At 41.1% G+C, this 13175-nt stretch overlaps 1 protein-coding gene across 1 annotated transcript; it reads right to left on the reverse strand.

Annotated features, from left to right (window-relative positions):
* Window positions 1-371: 371 nt before the first annotated feature.
* LOC145458987 (cyclin-F-like) lies at window positions 372-11937 on the reverse strand. The gene is made up of 16 exons (XM_080337503.1): window positions 11781-11937; window positions 10584-10765; window positions 10242-10351; window positions 9654-9721; window positions 9293-9351; window positions 9073-9231; window positions 8747-8968; window positions 8177-8328; window positions 6759-6923; window positions 6153-6276; window positions 5135-5211; window positions 4968-5071; window positions 4820-4910; window positions 4035-4131; window positions 2987-3077; window positions 372-716 (listed from the first exon to the last, which is right to left on the reverse strand). The coding sequence occupies exons 2-16, from the start codon at window positions 10665-10667 to the stop codon at window positions 478-480; spliced, it is 1842 nt and encodes a 613-aa protein (XP_080193629.1). The 5' UTR covers window positions 10668-10765; window positions 11781-11937; the 3' UTR covers window positions 372-477.
* Between the last annotated feature and the right edge of the window lie 1238 nt (window positions 11938-13175).

Raw genomic sequence — 13175 nt, forward strand, 5'->3', positions numbered from 1 at the left:
AATCCAGCCTTCAAGGCGCGCGATATTATGTCAGGTGAACCCAATTCACGGGGTAAGGAGATTGCGGTCGTGACAGCAATTTTGATTTGCCGAATGTACTAACTTCACATCGAGCCCTATTTAGATTTATTGATCATTTGCTTTTGACTAGAATTGTCATGCGCAAATTTCTGAGATTTCGTAGCCTCAGACAATCACATACAAGGATGGGCAGTGGGCACGACCATAGTCGATCAAATTTTAGAACGGGACAGCTACTCGTTTTGCGCTCCAAACACTGATGGCTATTTAATATTTACCGATGTGCACCCCGCCTTCGCCAAGTGGATGGGAAGCGATTTGGCAGATTCTTCTGACATTCATATCACAAATTCGAATATATTTATGATTTCATGTTAAAAATAGAGTACATTAAAAAGGCAATACAATATAGCTCAGGTAAATGATACATAAAAATAATGATTACAGAACATATCATCAAGTGTATTTCACGGATTTCAACTGCGGCAGGGCGTCGCCGGCACTCTCCGATTCGCGACCAGCGCCAACGACAAGCGCACCGTTCTGGTAGCCACCACCCACTCTTTTGCGAGCTCTCGTGTGCGCTTGATCCACGCAGGCAGAGGACAGGAGATGCGGAGTTTCCGATTCTGTATCTATATTGCAGTCCTCGAAGGCCGCAGAGTCGCCGGCGATAACGGCGGAGCGGTGAGAGTCTGTAAATAGGCAACGTACAACTGGGACATAAATCAGACACTAAAGATTTTGTTCGAATGCTCAGTGGAACAACTGCGAAAAAGCGTGGCAATAACATATATTTGACATACACGCTAAGGAGTCAGTGACGAATTATTTCTACTCATTGGAAGTACTTAAGTAGGTTACGCGTACTTGCACTACTAAGTCAAGTGATCATTTTCACACTACTTCCACTTCTACCTGAACAATTTTTTAGGCAAAACAATTCGATTTACAGCAGGGTTGTAACCGAGTCACAAGGCCCCAAGTCAAACTCAATTTTATGGATTTGACTCAAGTCAAGTCGAGGTAATTTCAATTCACTGAGTCCAAGTCTGCGAGCAGAGGGTCGAGTCCAAGTCATGGTATAATGACTTGAGTCTGAGTTCAAGTCGTCGCATTGACTGTTCAGTAGGGCTGTTCAAAAATAACTTTTTTTCCTGAATCTTGCGGGTTACATGATTAAATCGTTAGGTTGCCTTAAAAAACGACGCACACCAAATTTGAATTCATTCGAACCAATATTCGCGGATTTCGTAGAGTTTGAAAATTTCGAATTTGCCTATGAATGCAATAAAATTTTTTTATCAAATTTTTCTTCCAACCCCATAAAATTGTTGCGCTGTCTTCAAAGATGATGCAAAACAAATTTGACTCAATTCCAGGCCGTAGAAGCGGAGTTATTTGACTTTTTCGATGATAATTCTTGGATTATCCTTGATTGGGGGATAATCCCAGAATTGTCATCGAAAAGCTCAAATAACTCCGCTTCTACGGCTTGGAATTGAGTCAAATTTGTTTTGCATCATCTTTGAAGACAGCGCAACAATTTTATGGGGTTGGAAGAAAAATTTGAAAAAAAAAATTTTTTGCATTCATAGGCAAATTCGAAATTTTCAAACTCTAAGAAATCCGCGAATTTTGGTTGGAATGAATTCAAATTTGGTGTGCGTCGTTTTTCAAGGCAACCTAACGATTTAATCACGTAACCTGCAAGATTCAGGAAAAAAAGTTATTTTTGAACAGCCCTACTGTTCAGTTTCGAGTTGGAAGTCCTGTTTAAACTCTGTTCGGTGAAGGTGATATCGAATTGTTCGCATTCAAAATACACTAATTTTCATCAATTTCAACATTTTATGGTTGCATTCACAAGTAGCAGTGCCAATAGGCGAAATACCAACTGTGGTTACTTTACTATTCTTCGAAGTTACAATGATATGTCGGTCTTGGCCGTCTGATACTAGATTCATATGACTTGGTCCGAGTCATACGCATTGCGCAACGACTTGAGTCCAAGTCGAGTCGTTACAAACCTGACTTACACGCTTTGGATTTTGAAAAACAGAAATTTGTTTCGGTGGTTTGTACATGAAATAGCCATCACGGCACCTGCTAGGGATGGTGCGAGTCCCTCAAAGGTTCCGGTTCATGTGAACGCCGCTTTGTCCACAATTTCGATAAGAATTTTCAAGGGAGTAGAAGCTTAACCCTTAACAGTCCAAGCTAGACCGGACAATGTACTATCAAAGCATCAGACTATTGCTACATTGATGTTGATCAGAGAAATACTGGTTTCCATACTTGCTACGGATAGTGCTAGGGTTTATGATACAATAAACATATCAAATCAAGATAGATACTGTACGCAAACCTCACATTCACACCATCCCTAGTAACTGCTGAATGTATTTTCGAAGATTGCACCAATGCACAATTGCACATATTTGCATACCTCCTTAGTTGTTTCGCATTAGTCACAGAGCTCCATCTTACAATTTTGAAAGCAGCCACCACTGACTGACTGCCAAAAGTATGCAAACCAACGACCGAATCTACTTGCTTTGCAGACAAGACTTTTCAAAACTAATTCAGTACTTTGAAAACCTTTCACATTCTAATACAAAGCAGTTATCAAATCTCTCGGAAATCGAAAGTTCTACAGGTAATTGAGTAGAAGGTTACTGCGCCAATTCCAATAGACCAGACATACTGGGAGTATGAACTCAAGTGACACAGCCTAACCACACCACTAGCAGCCACTTCATTATAGTGATGATAAAAGCCTGGCAAATACAAGCCAAGCTACGCAATTGCTGATGCAAGAAAGATCATACAAGGACATGTCGACATTAAGGCACCTCCAGCAATAAGCGACACAATGGATGGTGGGATATATTCCAACGCATGGTCTACAGTACATCTCCCACCATTTAACAGATCAGCAAAAAGACAAGCCAGCGACACTCACCGACAGTACTTGAAGTTAACGGGCAGTGTACGGTGTCACGGCGACTCTCTTCGGCTTCAAAGAAACTGAGCAACTTTTCATAACTGACAATCTGCAAAATCGAGCGGGCAAGAATATCAAACCGCATTTCAAGAAAGATAACAGGCGTACAAACTTTGCCCAATCGAGTGATTTGAAATCAGAAGACTGCACTCTCCCGTTCACAATTATTATTGGAGGGCTTCTTGGGGATACATAATTTCAATATACAATTGAATGGTATATTCATATGGAAATGAACCTGAATATTTTCAGCTGACACTCGTCAGGGGTAATCGTCAGAAACTAGTAGAGAATTGGAAAGAACGTTGTATGTCAACAATCGTATCACAAAAAATACTACGTCACAGGCATGTAATATAGAATAATCGGGGCGCAGAGATATAGTACAATTACTACAATCACTTCTTCTGTTGGCACAGACTTAGTTGGCGTTTTTTGATAAAAGTCGACTCAAAGGCACATCTATTAAAGTGCGTACAGCCTCTTCCGACAACGCGAAATCTATCGTCTCAATAATTTTTCTTGATGCAGAAGTTGATGATGCGTTCAGGGTAAACGTTATCGAGTAAGGTTTTGCGGATGTTGTCAAGCTCTAAACGCAGTTTGTTACCCGAACATATCAATAACGCGCGCTCTATACACCAGGGTGTCTACGAGGTTGGTCAAGGACTAAATGAATTCCAACGTAGTTATTGGCCTGTGAATGTCGGTTTTCGGAAGATAGATGTTTCAAATTTACTGGTATCATGCTTTTCGACTAAAACGTCCAAAAATGACAGCGATATATTGCATTCTTTTTCGACTGTGAATGGCAGGGTGAAGCGAGTTTTAACGAACAAGGAATTGATCACATTCCGACTCGTTTTTGAATATGACAAAGTATCATCTGCCTATCAGGCCATTGTTGTACCGCCACAATAATTTTTTGCAAGTTGAATAAGAGCTCTCAGTCGTCATTCAGATGTAAGATGCTAAGAACACATCGGTTCACACCAAATCAACGTACGTCAGTTCGGGCAATCGGTCCAGAACTTCTCGTATGTCTTTCATCCAATGAAAAGTACTTGAGTAATTTCATAGCCTCTGGGTTTTTCATGGATATGCTGTAAAAATGGATAAGGTGTGTTGGGCCGAAAAATTACTGCATCTCCGTCTCAGATCAACACAATATTCAATCACATTAAAAACACGCTGGCCAGTAGTGGGCTGCGCAAGAACATGAAACGTTGAAGTATTATTATCCTCAATTCATGGAGTTTCATTCGTACCGGATTAGTGGCGGAGGTTTCTATTTCAACAGCCAATAACAGTCATAGCTGGAGCGTTCACAGGATTAGCAAAATAAATCAACGTTATTGGTAGTTTCCTATTAACTAGGAAAATTCCAACATTCCGAATGATTTTTTTCGACAACCTAACTAATATGAGGATACATATTTGCCTTACTGTAAAAAATTTACTATAATAAACTGTTGAATAATATCATGATATTGAAATGAACCTGAACATTTTCGGCTGACACAAGTCAGAGGTGTAATTATCAGAAAGGGTAGACCTTATTGAACCGATAAATGATCATGATCAGTTTACAGCAGGCAAAGCAGTATTTGACATCATTTCCAAATTTTGAAAGGGGATCTGACCCCACCCGTGGATATGCCTCAGTCAGCATCAGCACCGATGATTATTCTCACGTTGCCTGGGATTCTTCGAGTTAGTTCATCACATTCTCACCCAACCACTCAGCCCAAATCATACTTTCTTTCGGGTCCCGCCACTGCCGAAACTCACCAATTTTCATGCAAAGCAATAGCAGGTTGGCGAAGATCCCTTGTGAAAATCCCGGTAAACGCCACCAGCTCTTCGTTCCATGGACAGCTATCTGAAAAGACAGCCCGGGGTTGCATTGACTATACAAATCTTCACGTCTGTCACAAACCCGGCTCAACGGTGAGATTGGCCATGAGCAAGCAGCAACAGGCCACAACGGCACACGAAAACAACCCAGTATCTGCATAGAGCAAAGTTGAATCCGCTATGAACCTAAAAACGATAACATTCGTTGGCGTCAAACCTTTCCAGTTACATCTACATTGCCGAACAAACCCGGACACGCTCGCAGTGTTGTTATTTATGCTTTTTAATTTACTCAACACTTGAAGGTAATCCAGTATTGACGTGCGCTGAAAAACATTTCGAAGGATAATTTCGGCCATAAAAGTCAATTTTTCAGCCAATTCTGTTACAACAAGTGATCAACAGTAACCAGCAATGCTAACCAGTTCATGGATCTCATGAAATTTCCTGAATCCGACCACTAAACATGAGTTAACGCTGGTACTTGAATGCAAAACAAACAGTGATGCTAATCTAACCGGCACGACCAATCAAGAAACTACACACCCTCATTACGAACTTATAATGGATAACATACAAACCTTAATGCGGCTTTTCTCTCGCAACAACTACGAATGTATCTCCACTTATGATACTATAAAATGAGACACACCAGAACATAGGCTGTGACGTAAATTGAGTCTATTTTTGATATTCAAGAAAACAGGGTTGTAATGACTTGACCTCGACTTGTACCCGAGTCATTGTGCATGACTCAAACCAAGTCATATGACTCGAGACTAGAACGGCCATTTCATTTGTAACTTCGCGAAGAATAGTAAAGTTGCCACATTATTGGTATTTCGTCGATCAATCTTGTTAGTTGGAAAATAGGGCCATTACCATATTATGAATGCGACCCATTCTATATCACTCGCAGACTTGAGAAAAGTGAATTGCACTCAAAACTAAACATAGAACACAATGACTTGGACTCTAGTCACAACGCTAAGACTCTGACCAGACCCTCCACTCACTGACTTGGACTTGACTCGGTGGTAAATTGAAAATGACTCTCGAGAGTCAAAACTATAAAAGCGAGATTGACTTGTGATTCGGAAACCTTGCGACTTGGTTACAACCCTGCAAGAAAATCACTCGATTCATTCCAACTCTGCGAGATAAACCCCCTCGAAAGCAGAGGCGGTTGGCACGCACTAGTTTTTCAAGTCACATATAGCCGATAACACATCAAGAATAACACTGGATGAAGCAGCCTACTCTATACCTGAATGTTCCCCTTGAGAGCCGCGACAATCTCAGCCAATCTCAATACCAGGTCTTGGTACGTGAAGTTGGAATCGGTGAGCCACACTGCTTCTCTCACAGACAACACATCATTCTCATAAAGTCTACAGAGAAAGATCAAATAAAAGAATGATTTCCACTCTGGAGCAGTGGTTCTCAACCGCCGGGCCGCGGCATGTTTTCTGCCGGTCCGCTAAATATATTATAATATTCTGTTTCAATTCTAAAACAATTTTCCATCAGAGAAATAAAATTGTAAATCGATTAAGAAATTTCAAACTTTTATTCTCCATGGGGTCGTCATGGTGTTTGCTTTGATCGTACGTCATAATGTTGCAAATGTTGTACAGACCATACAACAAATAAATCTTACATTGCCTTTTTCTCTTCTCTTTAAAATGACAGCAGTATCATTTGGCATCGTCAACAAATCGTTTGTTGCAATCACACAAGACAATTACAATCTCATTCCAATTATTCACGCAAAGGTCAATAGTTGAAACATGATGAATTACTCTGGCCCCAAAGTCAAAGGCGCCGCCCTCTACAAAACCTTTGCGCGTAACTCAAAAAGCGACTATCCTACCTGGAGCATAACACCATGCAGGCAATGCCGATCAGTTGAAACGACTTGCGCTTGACACGCCTCACACGCAAATATTCATCAAGGCATCGCACAGTCTTGTGTAACATGGAGCTGCCAAATGACTTCAGCGTAGCGACTTCTATCAGCCAATCGACTAGGACGAATCTAGGTAAAATAGAACGCCCGTTCATCAAAAGCTATTTCTTACCTTAATCCCTCGAGATATCGACATCGAATAGTGAGCACAAAAAATCATATTCGGGATGTATCAGTCAAGCAACATTGTTATAATCATATTCTCGTCAGTGATTCACCAAAAGCCACAAGCCATGGTTTAGTTGGCTCTAGCACAGAGGGCCCACAGACTAGTTTGACGGGGTTCATGAATGGCCAATGTTGAACCTCTATGAAACTAAATTGTCCTTTCAAGATCTTCCCCTACTTTTGACTACGTCCTTATTTTGTCATATCTTCAGTAGGCCTACTCACCACATGCCACGCATACAATACAAACACTATCTATTGCTTTAAACAGGTAATCAGCCCATGATGAGGGTTAGTTGAAAGCGATTACAATTATTTTCGCAGTATTAGTCATAAGCTTGACTAGATTGAAATGACGCCGCGACTCTTGGCGAAAGTGATGACCTTTTTCTCTGAATCGACTTCCAAATTTTGCGGTCAGAGGGTCCACCCAACCCCCAAATACAGTTAGGGATAAAGTAAGGTCAAGTACCCCTGCTCTAGCCGTTGACCGACATTCAAGCACACAAATGAGCTTGGTATGTAACAACCCAAAAAGTAACCAAAATGCAAACCCAACTCTACATTTAATCCAGAAGCTCGAGTGCCACCTGTGAGCTGTCACATGCTCAAATTGCCCATGGAACGGTTCACGTGCATCGCATAATTTCATGCAACTTCACTGCCCAGTTCCAACTTTCATTTCAATTCTAAATTTTTGAAATCAATAGACTTCGTCATTCATATCAAAACTAAATCGGCTAGCTGATATAATCGAGTCTATATCACAATGTGAAAAGGAAACTATCGGTATCGGCCTTTACTAGTAAAATATATTGGCAATTTGCATGACATCTCAGCATCTGAGCACTAAGTGGGAGAAATAAATCTGCGACTCTTACACTGGGAATATTGATATTTCTTAGTACTAGTATCATGATGCAGCCTTTCTAGTTGATTGCATGTCTCAAGCATAGTGATGGCTGTAGAGCTGTTGAAATAAATGAATTGAGCTAGCCAATAGACCTTTCGAATATCGGCCGAATATATCAAGGTTATCAGTGAAGGTGCTCGTCATGCGTTTTTAACGCTATTGTCTCAAAAATCCGATATTTGTCAGGCTCCAATTAAAACTGTTACACATACAAGGAGCTTTGATTCACAGAACAACTAACCTCATGTACGGCCTGATATCGTGCTGAAAGCAGAAAAGCGACTTCCGCCAAGCAGGCTTGGATTCGGCGAAAAAACTTCTAACGACGGAACGCGACTCAGGTGCCGATATGCCGTCATGGTGCCCAAGAGCATAGAGCCCGCATAGTCGAATCTGTAAGAGAAGTGATTCCCAAAATTTGTCATACGTTTGGATAAGACCGACACCATCTATGATATATTCTTGAAAAGATTTCACATTCAATTTCGAGAGTCTTCAGGCCCCCGGGAATTGTTAACCGTATGAGAAATTGCCAATGCCACGAGAAGCAACGTTGAAGTGGCACCACATTCTAAATATGATGCTGTTTCAAATTGAAGTTGGAAAATAGGTATGGTGAAAAAATCCAGAATTATCTACTGGTGGTGTATAACTGTCGCTATTTTCCTTGGTCTCGAAAAAGTTACATCTTTAAACTTTCCACACCCTCCATACTCTTTCGACAAAATGTATGATACTTGAACTCTCAACTCATACCCTAAGCACACAGATACACTAGACCCCAATGTTCGGACTCCGGGTAAGATCTGACCTTGGCGTTCTGGCAATTCATTGAGGCGATCTCGCGCAAATCACGCATCCTACTCAACCGAGTTCCTGACTCGAGATGAGCAAAAGTCTCAAAACGGTTCGCGCCAAACCATCCGGGTGGGCGAGTCATCATCTCTGGAAGGAAATACTTTGCGTTGTCATCCCCAAGCCTTGCAGCTTTCTCCATCCAGAATTCAGACAGCTTCTTCCCATCAAGGCACCTCTAAACCGAAGAGTTACACTCGCATAAGCAAGCGTAACAGGGGAACTTGCTGGAACATTCAATACAGTTCAATCGCTCCTGTTTTAACGGCAAACTGCTTTTACCTCGATACGCAAGTGGATGACACCTATCGAAAAGCAGACCCCCGCATTGTCCTCGTCGAGAGCCCTTTTTTTCAATTCCTGGAAGACCATCTCCTTCCTACAAATCCTAGCGTCAGACCACGGAGGACGGATGAGCACATGAGTTATAGGACGCGTCAGCTTAATAAAAGACTTCGCGTTGCAAGTATGTTCTCCGTAACCAAACAAAGCCATTCCATACCGCCCCGCTTTTTTCAAGCCCGAAAAGTAGTTTGGCAGTCTTCGTTGGGGCGTTGTCGGCTAAATAGTAACATTCATGTCGATAAATGATTGCGTCTAGGGACACTGGAGGGATAGTTCACCTCAAACTCTCTCTCTTGTAAAGGCATCCGAAAGAAACACACAAAGGACTCATTGTAAAAACCAAAATAGGAGCACTTTTGTTTATTTCATATAAAAATAACCAAGCAAAACATGCACCACATTATATCTAGAAAATCAAGCAATGAATACTTGAATAGTTTGTAAATGAATGTAGTCTGCAAAACAAACACGTGAAAATTCTGCACACATTTATGTACTAGCCGAAAAATTACACTCACCAGTTCTGCTGTACAGCAGGATCACAGCCAGCTTCAACTGTGCTTCAATGTTACCGTTGTCTGACAGCCTGTGAAATTGAAATGGGAGAGTAAAGTTATTTTTCAATACCAACAACATATCAACAGCCGAATGCATTATAATTATTCAAGATTCTCGAATTTGTCCAACTTGATATTAGTAGAATGAATGAGCGACTTCCACAAGTTGGCGCCCTTGTGGAATTTTCTTAAGTGTTCCAACCTCATCAAAATATTGCATTCAAGTTGATAACATTGTAATAGCAGTTAGCACTGTCATTATAAGTAAATTTCGTCTATGGCAGGAACAGCTACTTACTCGCTAGCGGTCTGGACTCAATGCATATAATTATAATTTTACCTGCAGAGTTGCCTGTTATCAATCTGGGTCAAAAGGCTATCGTTCAGGACAGAGAAGCATTCCACAGAGCACACACATGTATTATAGACGGGGGAATCTCAGACATAGGCCAGGAGATCACTTTCATATCAGACAGTCAATACTAGTATAATAATTCCAGTTATAAAGCTGACTATATATGGACCTATGCCTTGATATAGAGAACATACCAAAGCAGTCCAAATAGAGATTTCGAGCAAGGTAATGCATCCTGTAGAGACATATCCCGAAGCCAGCTATCGCGTTCTGTAGTTACCAGATGATAGAAGTGTTTGGAAACCTAAAATTGGAACACATTCAAGTTCTATTAATACGCAGGGTTATAAATAAAAGCTTTGTTCAGACAATTCTAACCAGAGATATTCAACCCCAGTGGCATCAGAGAGAAGATTAGTACAATAGATCACGGCAAACTACTGAAGCGGTTTGCTCTACTGACATATCTTTCATCATTTGCCACCAGGTTAGCAACCAAGGATCAGTAGAAGAATAGCTGTGAAATGTGATTATACCTTTTTCAGGTTTTGTAGATCTGAAAATGTTAGCAGTTTTAGAATAGAAGCTTGGATTTCCAAAGGCAGCCACTCCATCATCATTTGTTCTCCAGAATCGCTCACTCTATTCCTGGTGGTTTGTAGGTGCAAGTGTCTTCATGTTCTGGACGCTTCAGTAGTAGTGACAGATGCCTTCATGCCTAAGAAAATATGCAGATACCACATAACGTACAGTCGTACACCACATTCAACATTAGCAATTCACATGACTAAAACATTGGTGGATGGTAGTTCAATAGTTGATCAGTGTACGATTTAAATTTAAATAAGAGATTCTCAAGCGGGTACAGAACTTCATTCAGGTTCTATGAATTTGCAGCCGGATGATGAAGACTATAAATAAATGCCTTGTTCAGACAATTGTAACCAAAGATATTCAACCCCAGTGGCGTCAGAGAGAAGATTAGTACAATAGATCATGGCAACTATTAAACCAGTTTGCTCTGCTGTCAAATCTTTCATCATTCGCCATCTTGTTAGCAACTAAGAACGAGTACAAGTATATAGCTGTGAAGCGTGAAAATATCTTTGCAAAATTTTGCAATCATGCAATTGAATAACCTACTCGATTTTACAATTATTGTATTGCGTTGTAACCGTTGTTTTCTGCAATTCAGGTTTCTCACATTGAATAATTAATTATTTAAACGAAAAGTTGATGTTGACGTTGTCACCAATTCCAATCTGGGATCCAAGAAAGGATAACATAAAAAGTAAAGACACAACTGAATGCTGCATGTGTCAGTAAGCGAGGTCGATATGTCATATTGGGGTCCGGCAATCTTGGGGGCTGATTAGTATTGATTCAGTAGAAATTACTTGTATTTCTATTTAAATGCGGACATGCACATTGCACATGCTCGACGACTGTCGGATGGTCGGCGAGATGCTGTTCCACAAGCACACCACAGATGCCACATTGTTTAACTACATCATCATCATCATCATTGGTTTATTAGCAATTTTTATCAGTTCAATACACCACAAAAAATGCGATACAATGAAAAGACAGGAAGATGTCGAAGCGACAAGGAGTAGTCTATGGAATCTGACACCCACCTTGGCCTAGGCGATGTAAAGAGGAGGCATGCACACTACAGTGAACTATGTGGGCAGATATAATAAATTTAGTTTATCCGAAAGAATTCAACCTACTCAGCTGGATTAGAAGCTTCACCAGAAAACTTGGGTCCTCACGGGAGGTTCGAAGTCGAAATTTTACCCAACTATGCGCGAATTGCGAATGCGAACAAACAAAGAAACAAAGCCTCTCAAGTTGATGCGAAAGCGCCGCCGTTGTCACTGATGCGTCACGTCTATATCATTGACGCCGTGAAAAGCAGTTTGTACATAATTTGTAGATCTTAGCATATCAATCTGAGTGATTCGGTTTTGAATTAGAGGTCGACCGATTATCGACATGGACGATTATCGAGACCGATATTTGGAGCTTTCCCGATTATCGATATCGACCTATGAAGATATCGCGGCCGATATTTTCTCTCTTCAACACTCTATTCCTATCAAAGTTACAATACGGAATTCTTTGTTGGGGTGCTGCCTGCAAGAATACAATTGACCCACTGCAAGAACTTCAACATCGGATCATCCGTATCATTGCCAAAGCACCACGGATGCCTGGATGTGCAACTGATAAATCGCTTCTCAGAAGATTTGGTGTTCTAGTTTATGTATCAGTTTCAGTTCAGTTCAGTTTCAGTATCAGTTTATGTATCAAGTTTATGTATCAGTTTCACTGCGGTCGTTGCCCCGAATATTTCAATGACTTCTTTACCTCTGAATCAAAAGCGCACAAGTACAACACACGCGCGTCCACGTCGTCCAAATATCATATGATCGACCGAAAAGATCATCGCTCCATCAAATATGCCGGACCTGATGTGTGGAACAGTATCCCGCCGGCCATCCGACAGTCGACGAGCATGTCCACATTCAAGTCGAAATACAAGCAATTACTACTAAATAAATACAGTCCATCCTCAAGATTACCGGACCACGACTGACCTATCGATCTCGCTTCCCATGATATGCCGCCCTATTTCTTGTCGCATTCTTTTTCTATACCATCTTCTTTACTTTCATTCAGTGTGCATGCCTCCTCTTTACATCGCCTAGGCCAAGGTGGGTGTCAGATTCCATAGACTACTCCTTGTCGCTTCGACATTTTCCTGTCTTTTCATTGTATCGCATTTTTGTGGTGTATTGAACTGATAAAATTGCTAATAAACCAATGATGATGATGAAAAAAAACTTAGAAGATATGAGACAGCTAGAAATTGCCAAGTTTATGTATCAGTTCCATTGCGGTCAATGTCCCTCAAATTTCAACGACTACTTCACCTCGGAGACAAAAGCGTACAAGTACAGCACATGCGCGTCATCGAAGAACAATAACTACCATATGATCAGGACTGAATACAAGAAAACGCATTGCTCTATCCCAGCGGTTCTCAACCGGGGGTCCGCGGACCCCTGAGGGTCCGTGAAGCATTTTCAGGGGGTCCGCGAAGCCTCAAAATAGTTGAAAAC

Source organism: Botryllus schlosseri, chromosome 16 (genome assembly GCF_051294905.1).
Source record: "Botryllus schlosseri isolate E-star chromosome 16, Bs_hap1, whole genome shotgun sequence".
Taxonomy (NCBI): Eukaryota; Metazoa; Chordata; class Ascidiacea; order Stolidobranchia; family Styelidae; genus Botryllus; species Botryllus schlosseri.